Source organism: Amia ocellicauda, chromosome 7, assembly GCF_036373705.1.
Source record: "Amia ocellicauda isolate fAmiCal2 chromosome 7, fAmiCal2.hap1, whole genome shotgun sequence".
NCBI classification, from domain to species: Eukaryota; Metazoa; Chordata; class Actinopteri; order Amiiformes; family Amiidae; genus Amia; species Amia ocellicauda.
In genome coordinates, this window is record NC_089856.1 from 34,960,724 (window position 1) to 34,977,792 (window position 17,069).

The 17,069-nt window shown below is 36.4% G+C and overlaps 1 protein-coding gene across 3 annotated transcripts in view; it reads left to right on the forward strand.

Moving 5' to 3' along the window:
• The window catches only part of schip1 (schwannomin interacting protein 1), a 163,310-nt gene extending 148,284 nt beyond the window's left edge, over positions 1–15,026 (forward strand). For all 3 annotated transcript variants that reach the window (XM_066709351.1, XM_066709352.1, XM_066709353.1), the window contains 6 exons: positions 5,473–5,591; positions 8,993–9,110; positions 9,842–10,039; positions 12,586–12,709; positions 13,788–13,881; positions 14,328–15,026. In XM_066709351.1, coding sequence (XP_066565448.1) covers positions 5,473–5,591; positions 8,993–9,110; positions 9,842–10,039; positions 12,586–12,709; positions 13,788–13,881; positions 14,328–14,379 — 705 coding nt within the window. In that variant the 3' untranslated portion in view covers positions 14,380–15,026. The remainder of the gene's footprint in view (positions 1–5,472; positions 5,592–8,992; positions 9,111–9,841; positions 10,040–12,585; positions 12,710–13,787; positions 13,882–14,327) is intronic.
• Positions 15,027–17,069: the final 2,043 nt, after the last annotated feature.

Below are 17,069 nucleotides of genomic sequence, written 5' to 3' on the forward strand. Positions count from 1 at the left end.
ATTAAATGTATTGTCCAATAAATAATTCAAGGTATAACTTATTAAGCTAAAACATAAACAGCACAGTCTTTTCCACTCATTGGAGCCTAAATTGAGAAATCTATTATATTGTTGATCTAGATCTTTTCAAAATGATCACATGGAATTAAGCCTAGGATGAAAGAGGCTTAACACATCTTCAGTAGCAGTGGTATATAAATCACTAAACTTTTAATTTTAAAAATTATTATTATTATTATTATTATTATTATTATTATTATTATTATTATTATTATTATTATTATTTATTTATTTATTTATTTATTTATTTTATTTTTATTTCTTGGCAGATGCCCTTATCCAGGGCGACATAAATTAATATCCTACTAAAATTGGTCAAGTACCTTTTTCAAGATATCACATATCAGGACACATACAGAAATGATCTATATAAATGTCTATATCCTATTGACCCTTAAAATAGGTTTTAAACCAAAGTCATGTGTTCACACAGAGAAAAAGGAGAAAAGTGTTGAATATGAACACCAGTCACTCACAATTATATGCCAAGGGCTTAAGAACAATTACGTTATTTTATCTCATTATCGTGTGGATGTAGAGATTCCAAAAACTGGTAATCAATACCTCATTTTCTTTTAATTACATAGGTTCTAATTAGGGGAATTTTTAATTAATTCCTGTTTTTAATCAAATAAAAAAGAAAATAGCAGGAAGGCAGGACAGGGATGTGCTGGAGAGCTGAGTGTGTTTGGAGGGGTGTCTTTATCCTTTGGTAGTGTTATTGGTACTTACTGATTACAAAAGCTTTGTAAAATTTGCATTCAAATTAGGCGTTTCACTCTCACTTCTCCTCTGGAGGTGTCACAGAGTGCTGCACTGTAAGTAGAGAGCTTCCCATTATGCTGACATTTTCACATTTCACAAGATCGGGGAAGGCTTGTAGTGAAGAACTGCATCATTAATAATACACAAGATTTGCCAGTGTTGCACATGGCAAATGCCCCCTGCAGACTCTTTTGTGTGTTTTGTTACCTTGGAGCATCGGCCGTGGAACCTCTCAGCTTTTTACAATATAAATATATTGTATATACAAATGTGCTGTTCTCTTTCACACATATAGAAGCTGTTTTGTGATTTTAAAAGCTGTTGTAACTAGTAAATAAGATCGTAGGAATATATATATTTCATGTTTATATAATTTGTTTTTTCAAAAGGCAAATACTCCAGATGTTTTATTTGTATGTTAAGAAAGCAATACGTTTTATCTTGTCTTGCATGCTTTTGTAAGATCACTAATGTATACTGCTTAAATTTTTCACAATGTGAAACTCCATCTAAAAGATTGGATATGCCATATTATTCATTTACACATTTACAGAGAGTGGGGTTACCAGAAAGGATCAGGAATTAAATGTTAAAGGTGGACAGACTGGGCTAATCAGAATCAACTGGATTTTGTTGCAGTGAGATATCAGAAACAGAGATTAAAATAACAATAGCTGTGCAGATCTGGAAACATATGGGACCTGGCCTTTGACTCCTCCCTTCCTTTTCCAGCACTGGCAGGAAAACTGTCACATTTCCCCAAGGAAGTGAGGGCTTTGCTCAATCCCAGAGGTTTGCTTATGATGAGTTTGTTTTCGTATTGCATGCAGAGTGTAAGTTGGGAAGCAGTCATGGTAAATGCATAACAACACCACTTTATTGTGGGGATTTAGGGTATTTGCAATGTCATTCATAGTGAAAAAAATAATCTTAAATCTGTTTTTAATATAGTGCTTAGAGAGATTGAAAGCTTCCCCTTTTATTTTTTATTTAGTTGTGTAGAAGGAATACAATGGCTGTAGATCCAATTGTACATTGTATGTTAAAGTAAAACATTATCAGAGGAACACCATAACATTTCTGTAGCCCACTTCAACTTGATAGCGTGCCAGCAAGAAAAAAACATAAAAACAGTCTAATAGTATCTTGGTCACATGTCTTTCTGGTGTACAAATGCATAGCTAATTCCCGAGGGGCTCTGTTCTTAATGCTGCATAATCGGAGCCGTCTGTGTACCCAGCACCATGGGCAGTGGCTGCGCTGAGAGTTTGATTGAAGCTGTCAGTGTGCTCTGTGCCAGGGGCAGTGCCTGGGCAATGTAAGTGAGACCAGCAGAGCTGTGCCAAGCTGCCGTTCCCTGGTGATGGTTACCACAGGCCATGCCATCAGAAATCAATAAGCAAGCCGCGTCTCACTTTGTCTGTGAAGGGGGATTATGCTAATTGCTTGAGAGCAGACAAAACTGAGTCAACGATTTTAAACACCAAGGGCGACTACAAAATTGTGAGTGAGATCTTCTTTTGGAAAAAAAAAGTATGTTTTATTCCCCTTTTTATTAACAGCTTCACTGGTCTATCTGTACTTTCAAAATAGACTGCCTCCAAGTGTGTGTGTGTGTGTGTGTGTGTTTGTGTGTGTGTTTGTGTGGCAGGTCATTATCTCTTTATTAAAGTAGAAAGGGTGTCAATATTCTAACCATGACGCTCTAAAAACTCCAGACGGAGTCGTTTGTCTTCAGTAATTGTGTTTTGTGCCGCGCTCCCATTTTGCAGGGTCAAAATCGATGTTCACCTAATCTCATTCTGGAGTATGCGGCCTTTGGAGAAAATATTCCGAAAGTGTACAGCTAAGCAAGTAAAACATTGACATTTTCAATGTGGAAGAAATACTTTATTCGGACAACAATATTGTCACACATACATGGTCTATGCAGTCTTCCAACAACATACAAGGGACAGGTACAAAATGTTAGACGTTGCAGGTCTATTACATTTCAATGCAATTGTTGTAGTAAATGTGTCCTTTTTCCTAGAATCTGTAAGAAATATGTTGTATATTTGCAGCTATTATACCTCATTGTGGGCATGTTGGCATGTTCTATGTATTCTGTAGCAGAAGGGAACCAAATCTGAGTCTGTCTTCTATGAAGTGCAGAAGAATATATATAATTACATATCCAATATTACAAATTAATATTGTTTCAGGTTTTCTTAAAATAGATGATACACACACGCACGCACACACAGTTGAATTAGGTAACCCTTTGAAAGCTTTGTCTAGGAGTAGTTCAACTTGAATCTATGCCAGTGCAATGACTGATATGTCAAATTAAACACATCTTTCAGTTCACACTTAGGCCTAATCTAATTTTTTTTAATTGAGTTTTTAAGTATTGGAGGACAGTTTCCAAAATGTGTAGCTTTATTAATGAAGGCGTTCAATTTGATGATAAGATTGCTTAAATAATCAACCTAACCTGGGCTGAAGCTGTTACTCATATTGTACATGCCTCTGAGACATGATGTTAACTGTATATGCTCCAGCGGTTACATCCTTCAGGCGCTTTCTGTGTTGGTCACCTTCAACATTTGGGTCTCCACACTGTGCCCCCAGACGTCCCCCGCCCACTTGTCTTGATCTATGTACCTACCCTCTGATCTCCAGAGAGGGTTCAAGATCCCACCCCATCTGGTAAACTGAGTTAGGATTCACTAACCACATTCATTATGTCTTAAAGGATTTGCTGCTATCACTCCTGTAATTATGCTGCTCTTAATGTTATTCTAAATCTGACATTTGGAATAGAAATGTACTTCTCCATTGTGCAGTTGTGTGTTGTGTCCGTCCTTGTCTGTTCCCTGGGAGTTGTTCTGGATCATTTATCAGGTGTGCTCTGAAGAATTACTGTGATGGGGTATGTGTCACAATAATTTAGCTGTATATTCAATCATAGCCTCTCCACAACAAATCTGCAGGGTTCCTGCTGTTTGTGCATGAAATTAGGTCAGTGTTTTGTTTTGTTTTTCTGCAAATGCTTTATTAGGTTTTGCATTCATTAGTACTGCACTCGGAAATAGACATGTTTCTTTGTATCCTAGTAATTGTTTGTAAAAAAAGGGTATTGCTTGAGGTACATTTTTCACTAGTGATCAGATTATGTTTATGCAAAAGAAAGTGAGGAGTTCATTTTTATTACCGGCGTGTTTCCGAAGCATCAGGATTTGTATTAGGGTCTCCAGACTGGCCAAAACGAACAATAATAGTGCCTATAATCCAAGGCAGTGCCTATTCCCTACAGCAACCCCCTCCATCCATATTAACAAGCACCAGTCTATGACATTTACTGGCACATAACATGGTGCTATTAATTTTGAAAGCTCTGAAAAGACAAAGGATTGAAAGCAGGCAAATGGAATTACTCACTCGCTCCCAGAGATCTCTGCAGCTCAGGGTCACACAGGCTCCCAGTCTCCCATGGGGGTCCAGACAGCATGAGATTTCTATATTTCTGAGTGGGAGCAAACTGCTTTGTGTTGTACTGAAAGGTGTATGATTTTAATCCTAAATCACTAACAATTAAATCAAGATTTCTTTTATGTTGTTGTGGAAATAATAGTTGAGAAATCAGAAATCCAGCTGCTCGGGACATTTTTGTATCTATCTATCAATTCTGCACTTGGGCAGGATTTGGCCATGTGACTACATACCACTGTCTTTTGTTCTCCATTGTGGGAAGGATGATGGGTTAGAGGTCACTTAGAGAAAAGGCATAGACAGGATGTTTGACCTTTGCAAAACATGTGTCCTTTGTAGGGAGCATTACAAGGAATTTTATTTTAATAGCCTGTGAAATTATTCTATTCAAGAGGAATTTGAAAATGAAATTCCAAAGAAATATTCTCTTCCACATTTTACAGACATATTGTATTGGAACAGTACTGTTAATACTTTAATTTAATTAGTTTTAATGCAATTTTCCTTGGTCTGTGAGGAGACACATAAATCTTAGTATACATACAGCACTGATACAATGAGTATCTCAGTAAAACAATCATGCTATGTCAGGTTTGTGATTAATGTGTGGCTTCATACTTTGAAAAGTAATCTATAAAATAATAAAACGGTAGTGTTATCTAGTTCTCCATCATTTCCAGAACTGAATTCAGGAATCGGTTCACGCAGCTATGAAAATAACGTGCGACAAGTGCTTTAAAATGACTTTCTTGTAGCAGCCGCCTGGTACAAATCAATAATGAGAACATGCTAAGCAGCCAGCAACAGTGAAGGATCATTTTTCATACAGTCGTTTTCAAGTCTATTTGTTTTCCATGCGGACAACCAGCATCGGTCATTTTTAAACACATCTCTGTTTTAACAGGGTGGCACAGAACCTCAACCCCTGCAGGAGTTGTTCACATTTAAGTGCCCAGGAGGCTTTCCTGTTATAAAATAGCAGCCATCTTCAGGAGCTTTTGCATCTGGCCCTGCGGTCAGACACTGCAGTTTATATCTGCTCTGTATTCTGCTTACTTTTGTGCGTTTGTGTTGCCTACATATTATTTATATGTGTAAGTAAGACTGTATTCTAAGCTACACACCTTGGATGAGGGTTTTAAATACTTTTCTCTCTGTTTCTGTTTGTTTCAGGCCCAAAAGAATGAAAGGGAGTCCATTCGGCAGAAGCTGGCGCTGGGCAGTTTCTTTGATGATGGACCTGGTATTTATACAAGTTGCAGCAAGAGCGGGAAGCCCAGCCTGTCCTCACGGTGAGTGTTTCACTGGCAGAACAAACTGAAATGCATTGTGAGCCTAAAGTGGCAAAACAAAGAATCAATGCGGCCACTGATTTGCTGACAGATACATAGACTTTCACTGAATCTTAATAGTTTCCACACAAAAAATAAATTAATATTTGTTTTTTTTCTCCTTGTCATTAGGGTTCTTATTTTATTCAATTAAATATTCAATTTTCAGCTGGATACTGTACTGGGAATAAAAAATAAAAAAACGGAAAAGGAAGTAATAATAATTCAATGCTTATCCAACAGGTGGCACTAACACATAACACAGTATAATCTATGTCTGTTAGAAAATGGAAAGGTTTTGAAGTTCTAGTCCAACTGTAAATCTTGCTAGGTTTTTTTTTCAATTGATTTAGCCTTCCTCTATATATCATGCTCTTATGTGGCTTTCTGTCACTATAATAGTGAAAACCAGAAAATGGCATTTGGCCAGTGGTACTCAGTCTGGCTCCTGGAAAGCCCCAGCACTGCTTATTTCACTAGTACCTTAAAGTCCTCGAAGGCTACAAACCTGGATACAATGGTAATTTAGACCAGTTAAATCAATAATTGAACTAAATAAGACATGAGAAGCAGGGATGGGTCGAAAAGTAGCTCCAGCTCATCCTAGTGTTATATTGATTTTATAATGCTGGGTGCAAAGATCGATACAAAAAGTCCATCAATTAGCTGTATTGTACTATATTCTATGTTCTATGGAAGATATATACAGTGAAATAATAATAATGAGTTGCTTCATTCTTAAAAAAGAATGTGTACTTATATGTGTAGTGTTATTATTATTATTATTATTATTATTATTATTATTATTATTATTATTATTATTATTATTATCTTTGCAAGGGGGAAAAATGCCAAAACATATTTGTGTCATTAGAGAACTGTGAACATAGTGGTGCTTTTTGGTTAACTAACCACAGTGGTATGTGGATATAAATCACCAAAGTGGCTCTCACGCTCTTATTATTTTAATCTTCTCTAGAAGCACGCTTATCATATCAGTAGTTACTGTGTTGGTGCCATAAACCTTCACCCTAGGGTCACAGTTGGCAGTTCTCTATCCAGTAGAACCTTTACCTTGTGTTATAGGAAAAGACTTACACATGTATGTACTGGTTTACATTTTTCAATTCCTGTAAGTGTCTGAACTTTGTACCTGGGAAATTTATACAGAAGGCTATGGTATAATTTAAAGTGGGTTTTTTGGTTGATTATTATGAATTTCGCTTGTATTTTCAAACTTGTATTGTAATCTTTTTTTGAAAATGCCCTTTTCACGTACAAAAAAAATCCAGATTTACTATTTGGGTTTTCAAAAAGAAGGTAAAGCACTTACAGTAATAGACAATCTAATGGATTATATCATTCCACAGAAACACAGGGTTCTCCCTGTTACATTTCTCCCGATGAGGAAGAAACATTTGGAAACAGGTCTTTCTTTCGTAGAAACAGCAAAATTATTTTAAACCATGATTTTAGGGAAGTTCTCCTTATTAATTCAATATAATGGACTGCCTGAGAAAAGTAGTATCTCCTATATAACAAACTAAATGTAATAAATTACTTTTGATTCAGCTACTCATATCCCGATTCCATAATAGTTTACAAAAGGAGTTGAAGTACTATCATCTGATTTTGTAATTGTTCATTTTCAGCATTAATGGATGGTGTAATAAAGGTAACAGGAAGTTAGAATGTTTGTACAGAATACATTTAACAAAATGAAATTCTCTTCTGCTAATATAGCACAATCTTGTGAAATATTGTATGTGAAAATTGCCCTGAAAACCATTTATGAGCAGCATGTGCCACATTGTCAGAGGCAAGCAAAATAATAATAATAATAATAATAATAATAATAATAATAATAATAATAATAATAATAATAATAATACTATGAACTGAGGTAAACCTGTCATCTTAGTATTCAAGTATCGCATGATGATGATTTTATCTTTGGAGGGTTTGATTAGTGTTGTCTATAGATTTCTCTGCCTCTAATTACAAAAAGGCTTATTGACTGAGCACCTGGAGTATTGATAACAGAGGCCAACTTTGAAACCTGCTTTGATTAAACTGCAGCTTGAGCTGACTTTGCAATTAATATATTAGGTAGACAGATCTATAGGGAAAAAGGGAAGCCAAAGGAGCAAGGTATATACAAGACTCCAAGACCCACTGTAATTTACCTCCAGTGTTGTTCAGTTAGTTTGTTTTTATTCTCTGTAACTTATTTTACAATGCATTTCAAAGCATATTACAGTTATTGTAAATGTAGCTGAATTCTGTGGGATGGACCGTGTGGAGTTGGGCGTGTGTGTGTGTTGTTGGATGCGGTACCACACTAATTAGACCCAGCTGGCGAAATCCTTCCCAGTCGGCGGTAGGGCAAAAGCCATTGAAGTTCTTGCTTTGGGTGCTTTTGTACAGCAGCTGAGGAAGGCAGAGACCCAAAGCAGACACATCCTAATTACACGCCTTACCTTGGAAACAGCCGGGTGCCGCTTCCTCCCCAGCTGAGCCACTGGCAGGCCTGTGTATCCCAGTGCTGCTCCCAAGGGGCCGGGTCGCTAGATTAATTACTGACTTAATTTCCTCTGCCATGACAACAGGACTCTCATTAATCCATTGTCTAACCTTTACAAGTACGTTTCTCAGCAAAGAAAAGTACAGACAGCCAGCACTGATATATAAAGGTCAGGGTTTTCCGTCACTCACAGAGCAGGGCTTTCACTGATTGATCTTTACCTTCGGTGTTTAATTGGCGTCGTCTTAAAATGCGCTCTCAGTTATTGCAGGATTCTCTCTATTGTGAACTTGTAGACAATACATTGAAACTGTGCTACAATGGCTTTGCTACTGGTATGAAAATTGTCTGTTCTCTCCTCAGTTATCACGTTTGTTCCAATATGAATTATGTCATCATCACACCCACACCCACACAAAAACATTGAACATTACAATATGTGCACAATATTTTAATGCTTAGTGTAAGATTTATTTAATCTGTTTTTGTTAAGGAGAACTACTTTATCAAAAGACTAAATTGTGGGTATAACGTAAGCAGTAGTTTTTTACTGGGAAGCAATATATGCCAATAGGCCCTGTCAGTGGGTTATAATTTTTTCCAATATCACTTCCAATGTAAAATCCCTAAAAGGAACATCTGCAATGAGAAAGTCAATTTTGTTTTAAAACGAAGGCTAGTCCCCCAAACATCTTTAAAGTCCTAATTCTCATATTATTAAAATAGCTGTCATACACTGTTTTTTTGTTGTTGTTACTATGTCTGTGTTCCCTGGCTGTTGAAGATAGTTTGGTCCTAAATAATGTTGAACTCTAATGTATTTTCTATCTATTGACAGTCTTCAAAGTGGGATGAATCTGCAGATTTGCTTTGTGAATGACAGCGGCAGTGACAAAGACAGCGATGCAGATGACAGCAAGACTGAAACAAGCCTGGACACTCCACTTTCTCCCATGGTATACCTCTTATTGAAACTATATATTACAAGCCCTCATTTAGTGTGAAAGTAGTATTACTCAATACAGGCTTTCACAGTAGTCATTTGCACAGAATTATATTCATAAACAGAGAAGTGGGGAGGAAGGAAGGTAAGATTTTAAATACTTGCCATTTGTCTGGTTTCAGCTGCGTTTCGCAGATATGTTCTGTTTAGTTTAAGGATAATATATTCACCTAAAAAAAAAAAAAAAAGAAAAATCATTCCTCTGGTCAGATCTGAAAAACCACACCGTACTCATCTCACAGGTGGCCATTGCTTTTAGGGTACATGTCCAAAAATTGTAGCTGTAGACTGTGAGGCATTATAGTGGAACAGATGGAAAAGAACAGGTGTCTCATTTTGAGTTAGTCAATTAATGTCAAATTAGAATATACACCCAGTATTATTAATAATGTGTTTCAAAACACGTTGATTTATTATGGCTATGAACATATCCATAGTTTATTCTTCAAGTGGCATACATGGCAGACACATCTTAACTAAATAAAATGTTTTCAATGTCAACAAGCCCTAATCTAACTTTATGCCATTACAATATACAACATGCATGTGTGGAAATAACCACGGTGTCTCCAGACATGTGAAGGTCCAGAAGTGTTGCCTGAGGTTCTGAAGGACTGAACGCAAGAAAAGCTTGAGATGAGTGTTTTAGATTTGGTGTGTGTGTGTGTGTGTGTTGTTTTGCAGAGCAAGCAGAGCTCCTCCTATTCAGATCGAGACACCACTGAGGAAGACTCTGAGTCGCTGGAAGATATGGACTTCCTCAGCAGGCAGAAGAAACTGCAGGCTGAGGCCAAGATGGCTTTAGCAATGGCAAAGCCAATGGCGAAGATGCAAGTAGAGGTGGAGAAGCAAAACAGAAAGAAATCCCCTGTCGCAGATCTGGTGAGCACAGCTTTATTTTACCACAGGGTTTAGTCAAAGTCTTAAACCCATTTTCTCAGTTTTATCAAGCTATTTCACCAGATGGTAGAAGGCCTACTTCTCATATTTAGTTTTAAAGTCCAAGACCTCGGTCTTTAAAAAGAAGAAAGCTATTGAACATTGAACAGCTTTAGCCTCCTCACTATGCACAACAATCTAGGAATTCCCATTGGCATTATCAGTTAGTGATGTCTGAATAAGCTTTCAAACACTTTCAATGTAAAACTGAGAATTTAACTGATTATTATCTTGCCTGGGTAAACAGTTCTGAGCAAGAATGTAAATACTGACATCCATCTTTTTGTTTTTGTTTTATTGTTTTTCACAACTTTTGATGTCTCTGTCACTGGCGTGAGCTCAACCCATTTCCTTGCAGTCCCGTCTTTTTTGATAAATGCCTAACTTTCTGTTCCTGTACATCTGTATTTCCCTCCGGTGACATAACTCACTTTACCTGACCACCTTGAATTTCCTGTTGAGTCTGCAATGACATAATAGAACCTGAAAGCATAGCAACAGTTTACAGTTCTGCATTAAAATAAATATTCAAACCATGTGGTTCCTGGGTTTCCAATTGTTATCCACCTCACTGCTCAGGAACATGTTTCTCTGCTGTCATGTGTTCACCTGGTGGAAACGTTACTTATTCTAGAAAGGGCCCATCTATTATTGATGACCTGTATTTCCTTAGCTGCCTCCTTTCTGATCCAGTTGTGCCCAGCTGTCAGAACTAATTAAATCATTTGCACATTTTATGGAGACTAACATTTTATAGAATGCAGGACGGTGTAGTTCTGAGAACAAGGTTCTTTAGCCAAACAGACAGGCACGGATACAGGGCAAGTAAACATCACATTGCTCAGACAGGTGTTTTATAGGTTGTTAAAAAAATTAAGGAGTATGTACAACCGATTGTTCTGATCTGGTTGTAGTCTGTACCTACTGTACATCAGTGAAACCCAGGCAAGAACACATTTTAAAATAACCTCAGACATTGTACTAAAATTAAATTTAAATTAAATCCCTAGTGCACAAGAGGGTATAAGCCAAACACAGTGTGTGAGAAAACATGTATTATAATTCAAAGTGTTCTTTTCCAAAGAATGTGCCAGCAATAAGAACTATTTCCAATTCCCCCCCCACCCCCCAATTCATGTGATCGAACTTGGTGAATTGTCATGTTTTTCAGAAACTAAGCTTACTTACTATAAGAAACTGAATCAGATCAGCGAAATAAGGAAACATGAGTAACCAAACCCAGCTTAAGAGAGCGAGATGAATGGCACTGGAGAAACCACTTAAATTGAAGACATTATGCAGTGTCAGCCACTACAGATTATGTCCTCTATTCTCGAAGCTAAAAAGTAGAAGCTGGGTGCTAAGCTGAACTATCAATATTGCTAACTATATGTTTGCGTATAGTGCTCCCTTGGTTAGAGCTGCAGAATATAAAAGTGAAACATACCGTAACAATAATAGGCAGTGCAACCTCTGTCTTTTCTTAAGTTAACCTATGAGATCATGCCAATTAATGGGCTACAGAGTAACATTAGAGAGCAGAGTTTAGTGGCTGTAGGAGGGACAATACAGTAACTCTAGGGAAATTCTTTATAGCTAGAAAAGAAAACCCATTGACCTCATGGATTAACGTGAAGACTAAATTAAATATCAGAAACTAATTAAAGGGGAGCAGGGGTTGTGAACCCTTCAAGATTTTGTGTCGACCCTTTCTTTTTTGCAGTTCGTTGTGTATAAATCATCTATAGATCTTAAAGGAAACTAGAGTACAAAGGTATATGTGTCTCTTGCTCCTGCATTCTACTGAGTTCTGCATGAGGACCTTATGGCAAAAATATAAAGTGCTATGCTGCCTTTAATCATAAGGACAGGGGATCATGAGAGAGTCGATTATTTGCATTGAATATATCCTTTATTATATTTCTCCATGGTCAATTTGACCTTGTAGAAGGATTCAGTAGGATTATCGAAGGCTTTCTCCCCAGTGTCATTCAGTATTGTGTGTCTGCCACCTACCAGTGTGTTATCAAAGTCATGGCCTTCAATCAATATTACTATTATTATTATTATTATTATTATTATTATTATTATTATTATTATTATTACTGTGTGAATTGTGCTCAGTTCCTAGCTAAGTATCAGATTGCAACATTGTTTCTCAGGTTCTGTTGCTCATCTAAGTTTACAGGAAAACATGTTAATGCAAGGGTCTACTTTACATGTGCTTAATATGTACAACTCTGGACACTAAAGACACTAAAGACATGCCAACAGTTCACATTAATCCCAGATTGTCCTTTTGTAATGTAGAGATAAGCATTAAAATATCTAACTACATGACATTTGTGCTATTTCAACAGAAGGCTTTGCAATCTACTAAAGTGGTCTTTTCATTGCCTCTCCAATTAAAAGCGCCTCTCTCTCTCTCTCTCTCGCTCTCTCTCTCTCTCTCTCGCTCTCTTGCTCTCTCTCGCTCTCTCTATTTGCAGTTGCCTCACATGCCCCATATAAGTGAATGTCTTATGAAGAGGAGCTTGAAGCCCACAGACCTGAGGGATATGACACTGGGCCAGTTACAAGTTATCGTGAATGACCTGCACTCCCAGATTGAGAGTATGTACATCAATAGTGTTTAGTTTCCCATAATAATAATAATAATAATAATAATAATAATAATAATAATAATTATTATTATTATTATTGTTATTGTTATTTATTAATTAGCAGACGCCCTTGTCCATGCTGTTGTGTCAATGGTATGGCAGTACTGGATTTGTTCAGTGTATAAATAGTTCATTATATATTTAATTTTAACTTTCCACTGAGCAAAAATGGGATCTCGACGTCAAGTGAAGCTGAAATTACCTTTTGTCAGGGGAAGCAGGCAAGGTGATATTTTGGTGCACTCCAAAGTCATTTATTATATATTTTTCAGTTTCTGGAGAACAAAAAGGTGAAATCTAGAAATGTGCTGTGTACCCTTAGTTATGCAGGGTTGGGTCAATTCTCCCAGAAAAAGAACAATTATACTACTCAATATAACACATAAAAATGATTTCAGGTGCCACTGTTGTGGCTGTAATGTACTGCCAAAGTGACTGACAGCATCCCTTTCAAAACAATCTCTGTCTTGACATCTCCATCTGGCGCAAACAAGGGTTGTGGGGGGGGTCTGGGATATCAAAGTAAATTAGGAGGCAGGATGTTCCATTTTAGGGTGATGTACTTTTTGAAGACTTGGCATCTGTCTGCCAGAGGAGAGCAGCAAGAGAGAGGCATGGCTGACAGGATGACAGACAGCACACACTGCAGGCTGGGCTTACAGTTACAGCAGTTTGAGGTCACCTCTTACTTTCAGGAGCTCACAGGGCTTCTGGGATTGAGAGATGCATCTCACTAAATTGTTATGGAAGTTGCCAAAGATTGACAAATATCCGAAAGTGATTCCCTGACAGTGACAGCTACCTTCTCCCATAATGTAATACTGTTACTGCTTAAATTATTCGGATAAGAGCAGCTTCATTAATGTAGTGCCTTTCTCCCATGGCAGTTTGCCTTGCAGGTCAGCAGACTTTATAAAGGCAATGCCAACAGGGATTCAATGCACTTTTAAAGCTATCCTAAGGAAGTATATGGCAGTGACTAGTAGATTTGCAGAAAGAGTTATATGTCTTTATTTCTGACACTGCAGGTTTGAATGAGGAGCTGGTGCAGCTTCTTTTAATTAGGGATGAGTTGCAGACGGAACAGGATGCCATGTTGGTAGATATCGAAGACCTGACCAGGTAAGACAGGGATAATACAGCCCCAGCCACATTGATTCAAAATCAGTTAATGCCTCACTCCAATCTATTTTGCATCTGTTTATTCTGTATAGCAAAGTTTTGGACATGTTTTGGAATGTCCTGAAAATATAGTTTTGTTTATTTTATTTTTTAAGATATAGACCACAATTTGTAGTGTGTTGTGTATGATATCATCAGCAGCCTTTCACTTCATCATCAGACATCTTTATTGTTTGGAAGCACACTTCATATCTGCAATATATTTAATTACTTGTAAAATGCTGTCCATCTATTTTGGAAATTGAAATGCTATAGTTTATGATTGTTCCTATAGTTGTATACCATTATTGTTGCCCAGGAAATTATGTTGAGACACAGAAGGGAGTTTTAAAAGTGGGGGAATTCATTTTTTCTTTTGTCTTGCTTTGTTTTTCTTTCGGTCACAGGCATGCTGAAAGCCAGCAGAAACACATGGCGGAGAAAACCCCATCCAAATAAACGAAACACAGTCAGCACCATGACATCTTGGGAGTGAAGAACAAGGCTAAATTTTAATTTGCTTCTGTAGTTGTACAAATGCTGAAGATGGTGCAAATAAAAACAGTCAGTGTTAGTCATCAATACTGTCCGAAGCTTTTTGTGCAGTGGGCCTTGCTTCTTCATATATATATATATTTTTTTTTTACATTTGCCACTAAATAATAATGGTAATTTTAATAAGAATATATATATATATATATATATATATATATATATATATATATAAATTGGTGGAGATTATACAATATTAGTCAAATAGAAAATAAAAACGTAAAAAAATACTAACTTATCAATTTTAAGTGGGGCAGTATTTTACAGTTGGCCTCTTTTTATTCTGCACAAATGGTAGTCTTCAACTGAGAAACTTTTATTTGAAGGTGCTAAACGAGTCAAAGGATACATGCCTGCCTTGTAGTAAAGTTGTAGCTTTTTGGTAATATGTTCACTTTACTCAGTTTTCAACATTTTGTGAATGTTGATTTTCTGACACAAGTCATTTTAAATAAGTGTGTTAATATCATTTCATCCGATTGTATTCAGAATCTTATTTGGGAAAAATGTTATGTACAGATATGTAAAATAAAAAAATAAAACTTTGTTTCATATACCATGTCTTGGTTTTCACTCTTTTAGTATTTTGTTAGTAGGACAGCAGGAAATTCATACATGAGCTGAAAAGCTCTGGGCCACCAAGTTAATATCTTCTCAATTTCTCTTTCTTCAATAAAAAAATTTGGTCAGTAAAATTCAAAAACCCCTTCAAAAACTACAGAACAGGTTGAATTGGCAATTGTACTTTTTTACACAAATAATACTCAGCATTTTAAAAGGTCAGAACTACATTTCCTGTTTGTTGAATGCCAAAAGTTCTAAAACCACAGCAAATTATTAGAAAAGTGAGGTAAAACATGGGACATTAAACCATTCACAATGGAAACTGAAAGTGTAAATGAACACAAGCATACAGTGGAGAAGTACATGGAAGATATGCCATCAGCTAATTGTCTTCGACTAATAATGACTTTAAATGAGTACTTTCTCTTGTTAATAATAATTTACCATTTGCAAATAAAAAAATTGAGAACTAACTAAAAACTGTTTTTTGTTATTTTTTAATGAACAAAAAAGAGTTAGTTCTCAGCATTTTTATTTGCAAATGGTAAATTATCTTGAGAACAAGAGAAAGTACTTGTTTAAAGTATTATTTTCCAATATTTCATAAATGGAAGCATTATCTCAGTAATGTCAAGGGGACAGTTTTTTATATTTGTTTAATCCAGAAAAGGAATCACTTGTAAAAGCAGGTCAGTCCTCACCAATGCAATGGAGCAAAAGGTAATTGAGTTCAACCCTGCTGCCATTGAACACTGTGAAGGACTCTTTAATGTCAGTCAGGGCAGTTTTTATCCAAACCAGAAACCTTTGTCAAATTCGAATTTTGAAATGTTTCTCTGAAGTCACACTACCTCATCCATTACAAAGTATTCAATTATTTAAACTGAGCAAAACTTATTTGTAGATCTAATATATCAATATCAACCTCTCTGCTCAATAGCTCTTACTGAAGCTATTTCATGACATTTCTTTAGTAATAACTGAATAAATTAGCTATTTAAAGTAACCACCACTACTTTATTTAAAAATTAAAACATAAACCTGGAATTTCACCTTTACCTGCAGCAATGTATTACATGTGTCCTGGTGAAGAACCAAGTGTAATGATGAATATTAACTGAAGTGATTGGTCTTAGCATTAGTATTACAAATACTGGTCAACAAGATAAGGTCTTGCTGACCTGCTGACTTATTTTCTCTGGGTTCGTTTGTGTTTTTTTGGTTTACCAAAGATAATGGATGAGTCTCTGTATTTATGTTTCTAACTGAAAACCGACATGTACCATCTGTTTCTGTGATTAGAGTTGCCCAACGACCATGATGCCCAGCCTACGATTCAAACGTATAAAACCTGTGACAAATTTGTAAACCTTTGAGACTGACATTTGGACATGTGCTCCAATGTCACTCTCGCTAGCTCGTAATAAAGATTTTATATTTGCTTTACTTCTCCACAACTCCTCCACTTCATTAAAGAAAGGTTCTTCACCTGGGAAGAAAATAAGAAGAAAAATCATTGTTGGAACAGTCTTACTAATTCTAAGATGGATTTTATGTCATCATCCTGGTCATTGTGAATACCAAGGAACTCAGGGAAATTATAAATAAAATAAATTACAAATCTTGACTATGCGTATAGGAATGACAATTTATGTAATACATACACTACCGGTGAAAAGTTTTAGAACACCCCCATTTTTCCAGTTTTTATTGGAATTTAAGCACCAGTGAATAACCTGAAATGGTACAAAGGTAAGTGGTAAACTGCCAGAGGTTAAAAAACAAGTTTAGGTTACCAAAAACTGAAAAATAATGTACATTTCATAACAGATAGAAACAGAGTTATATACTGTGTTACTACACCCTCTTAAGCATTATTTGGCAGTGTTATGCACAGCTCCTGTGCATAGAAGTTACACTGTATTCCTACAATACACACATTGTTTGAAAGCTTATTCTCTTGGCTACCAGGGCGTTTCATTCTCAGACACATCCAATTTACAGTTTCTGTGTCGCCCGCCGTCAGAATCCGG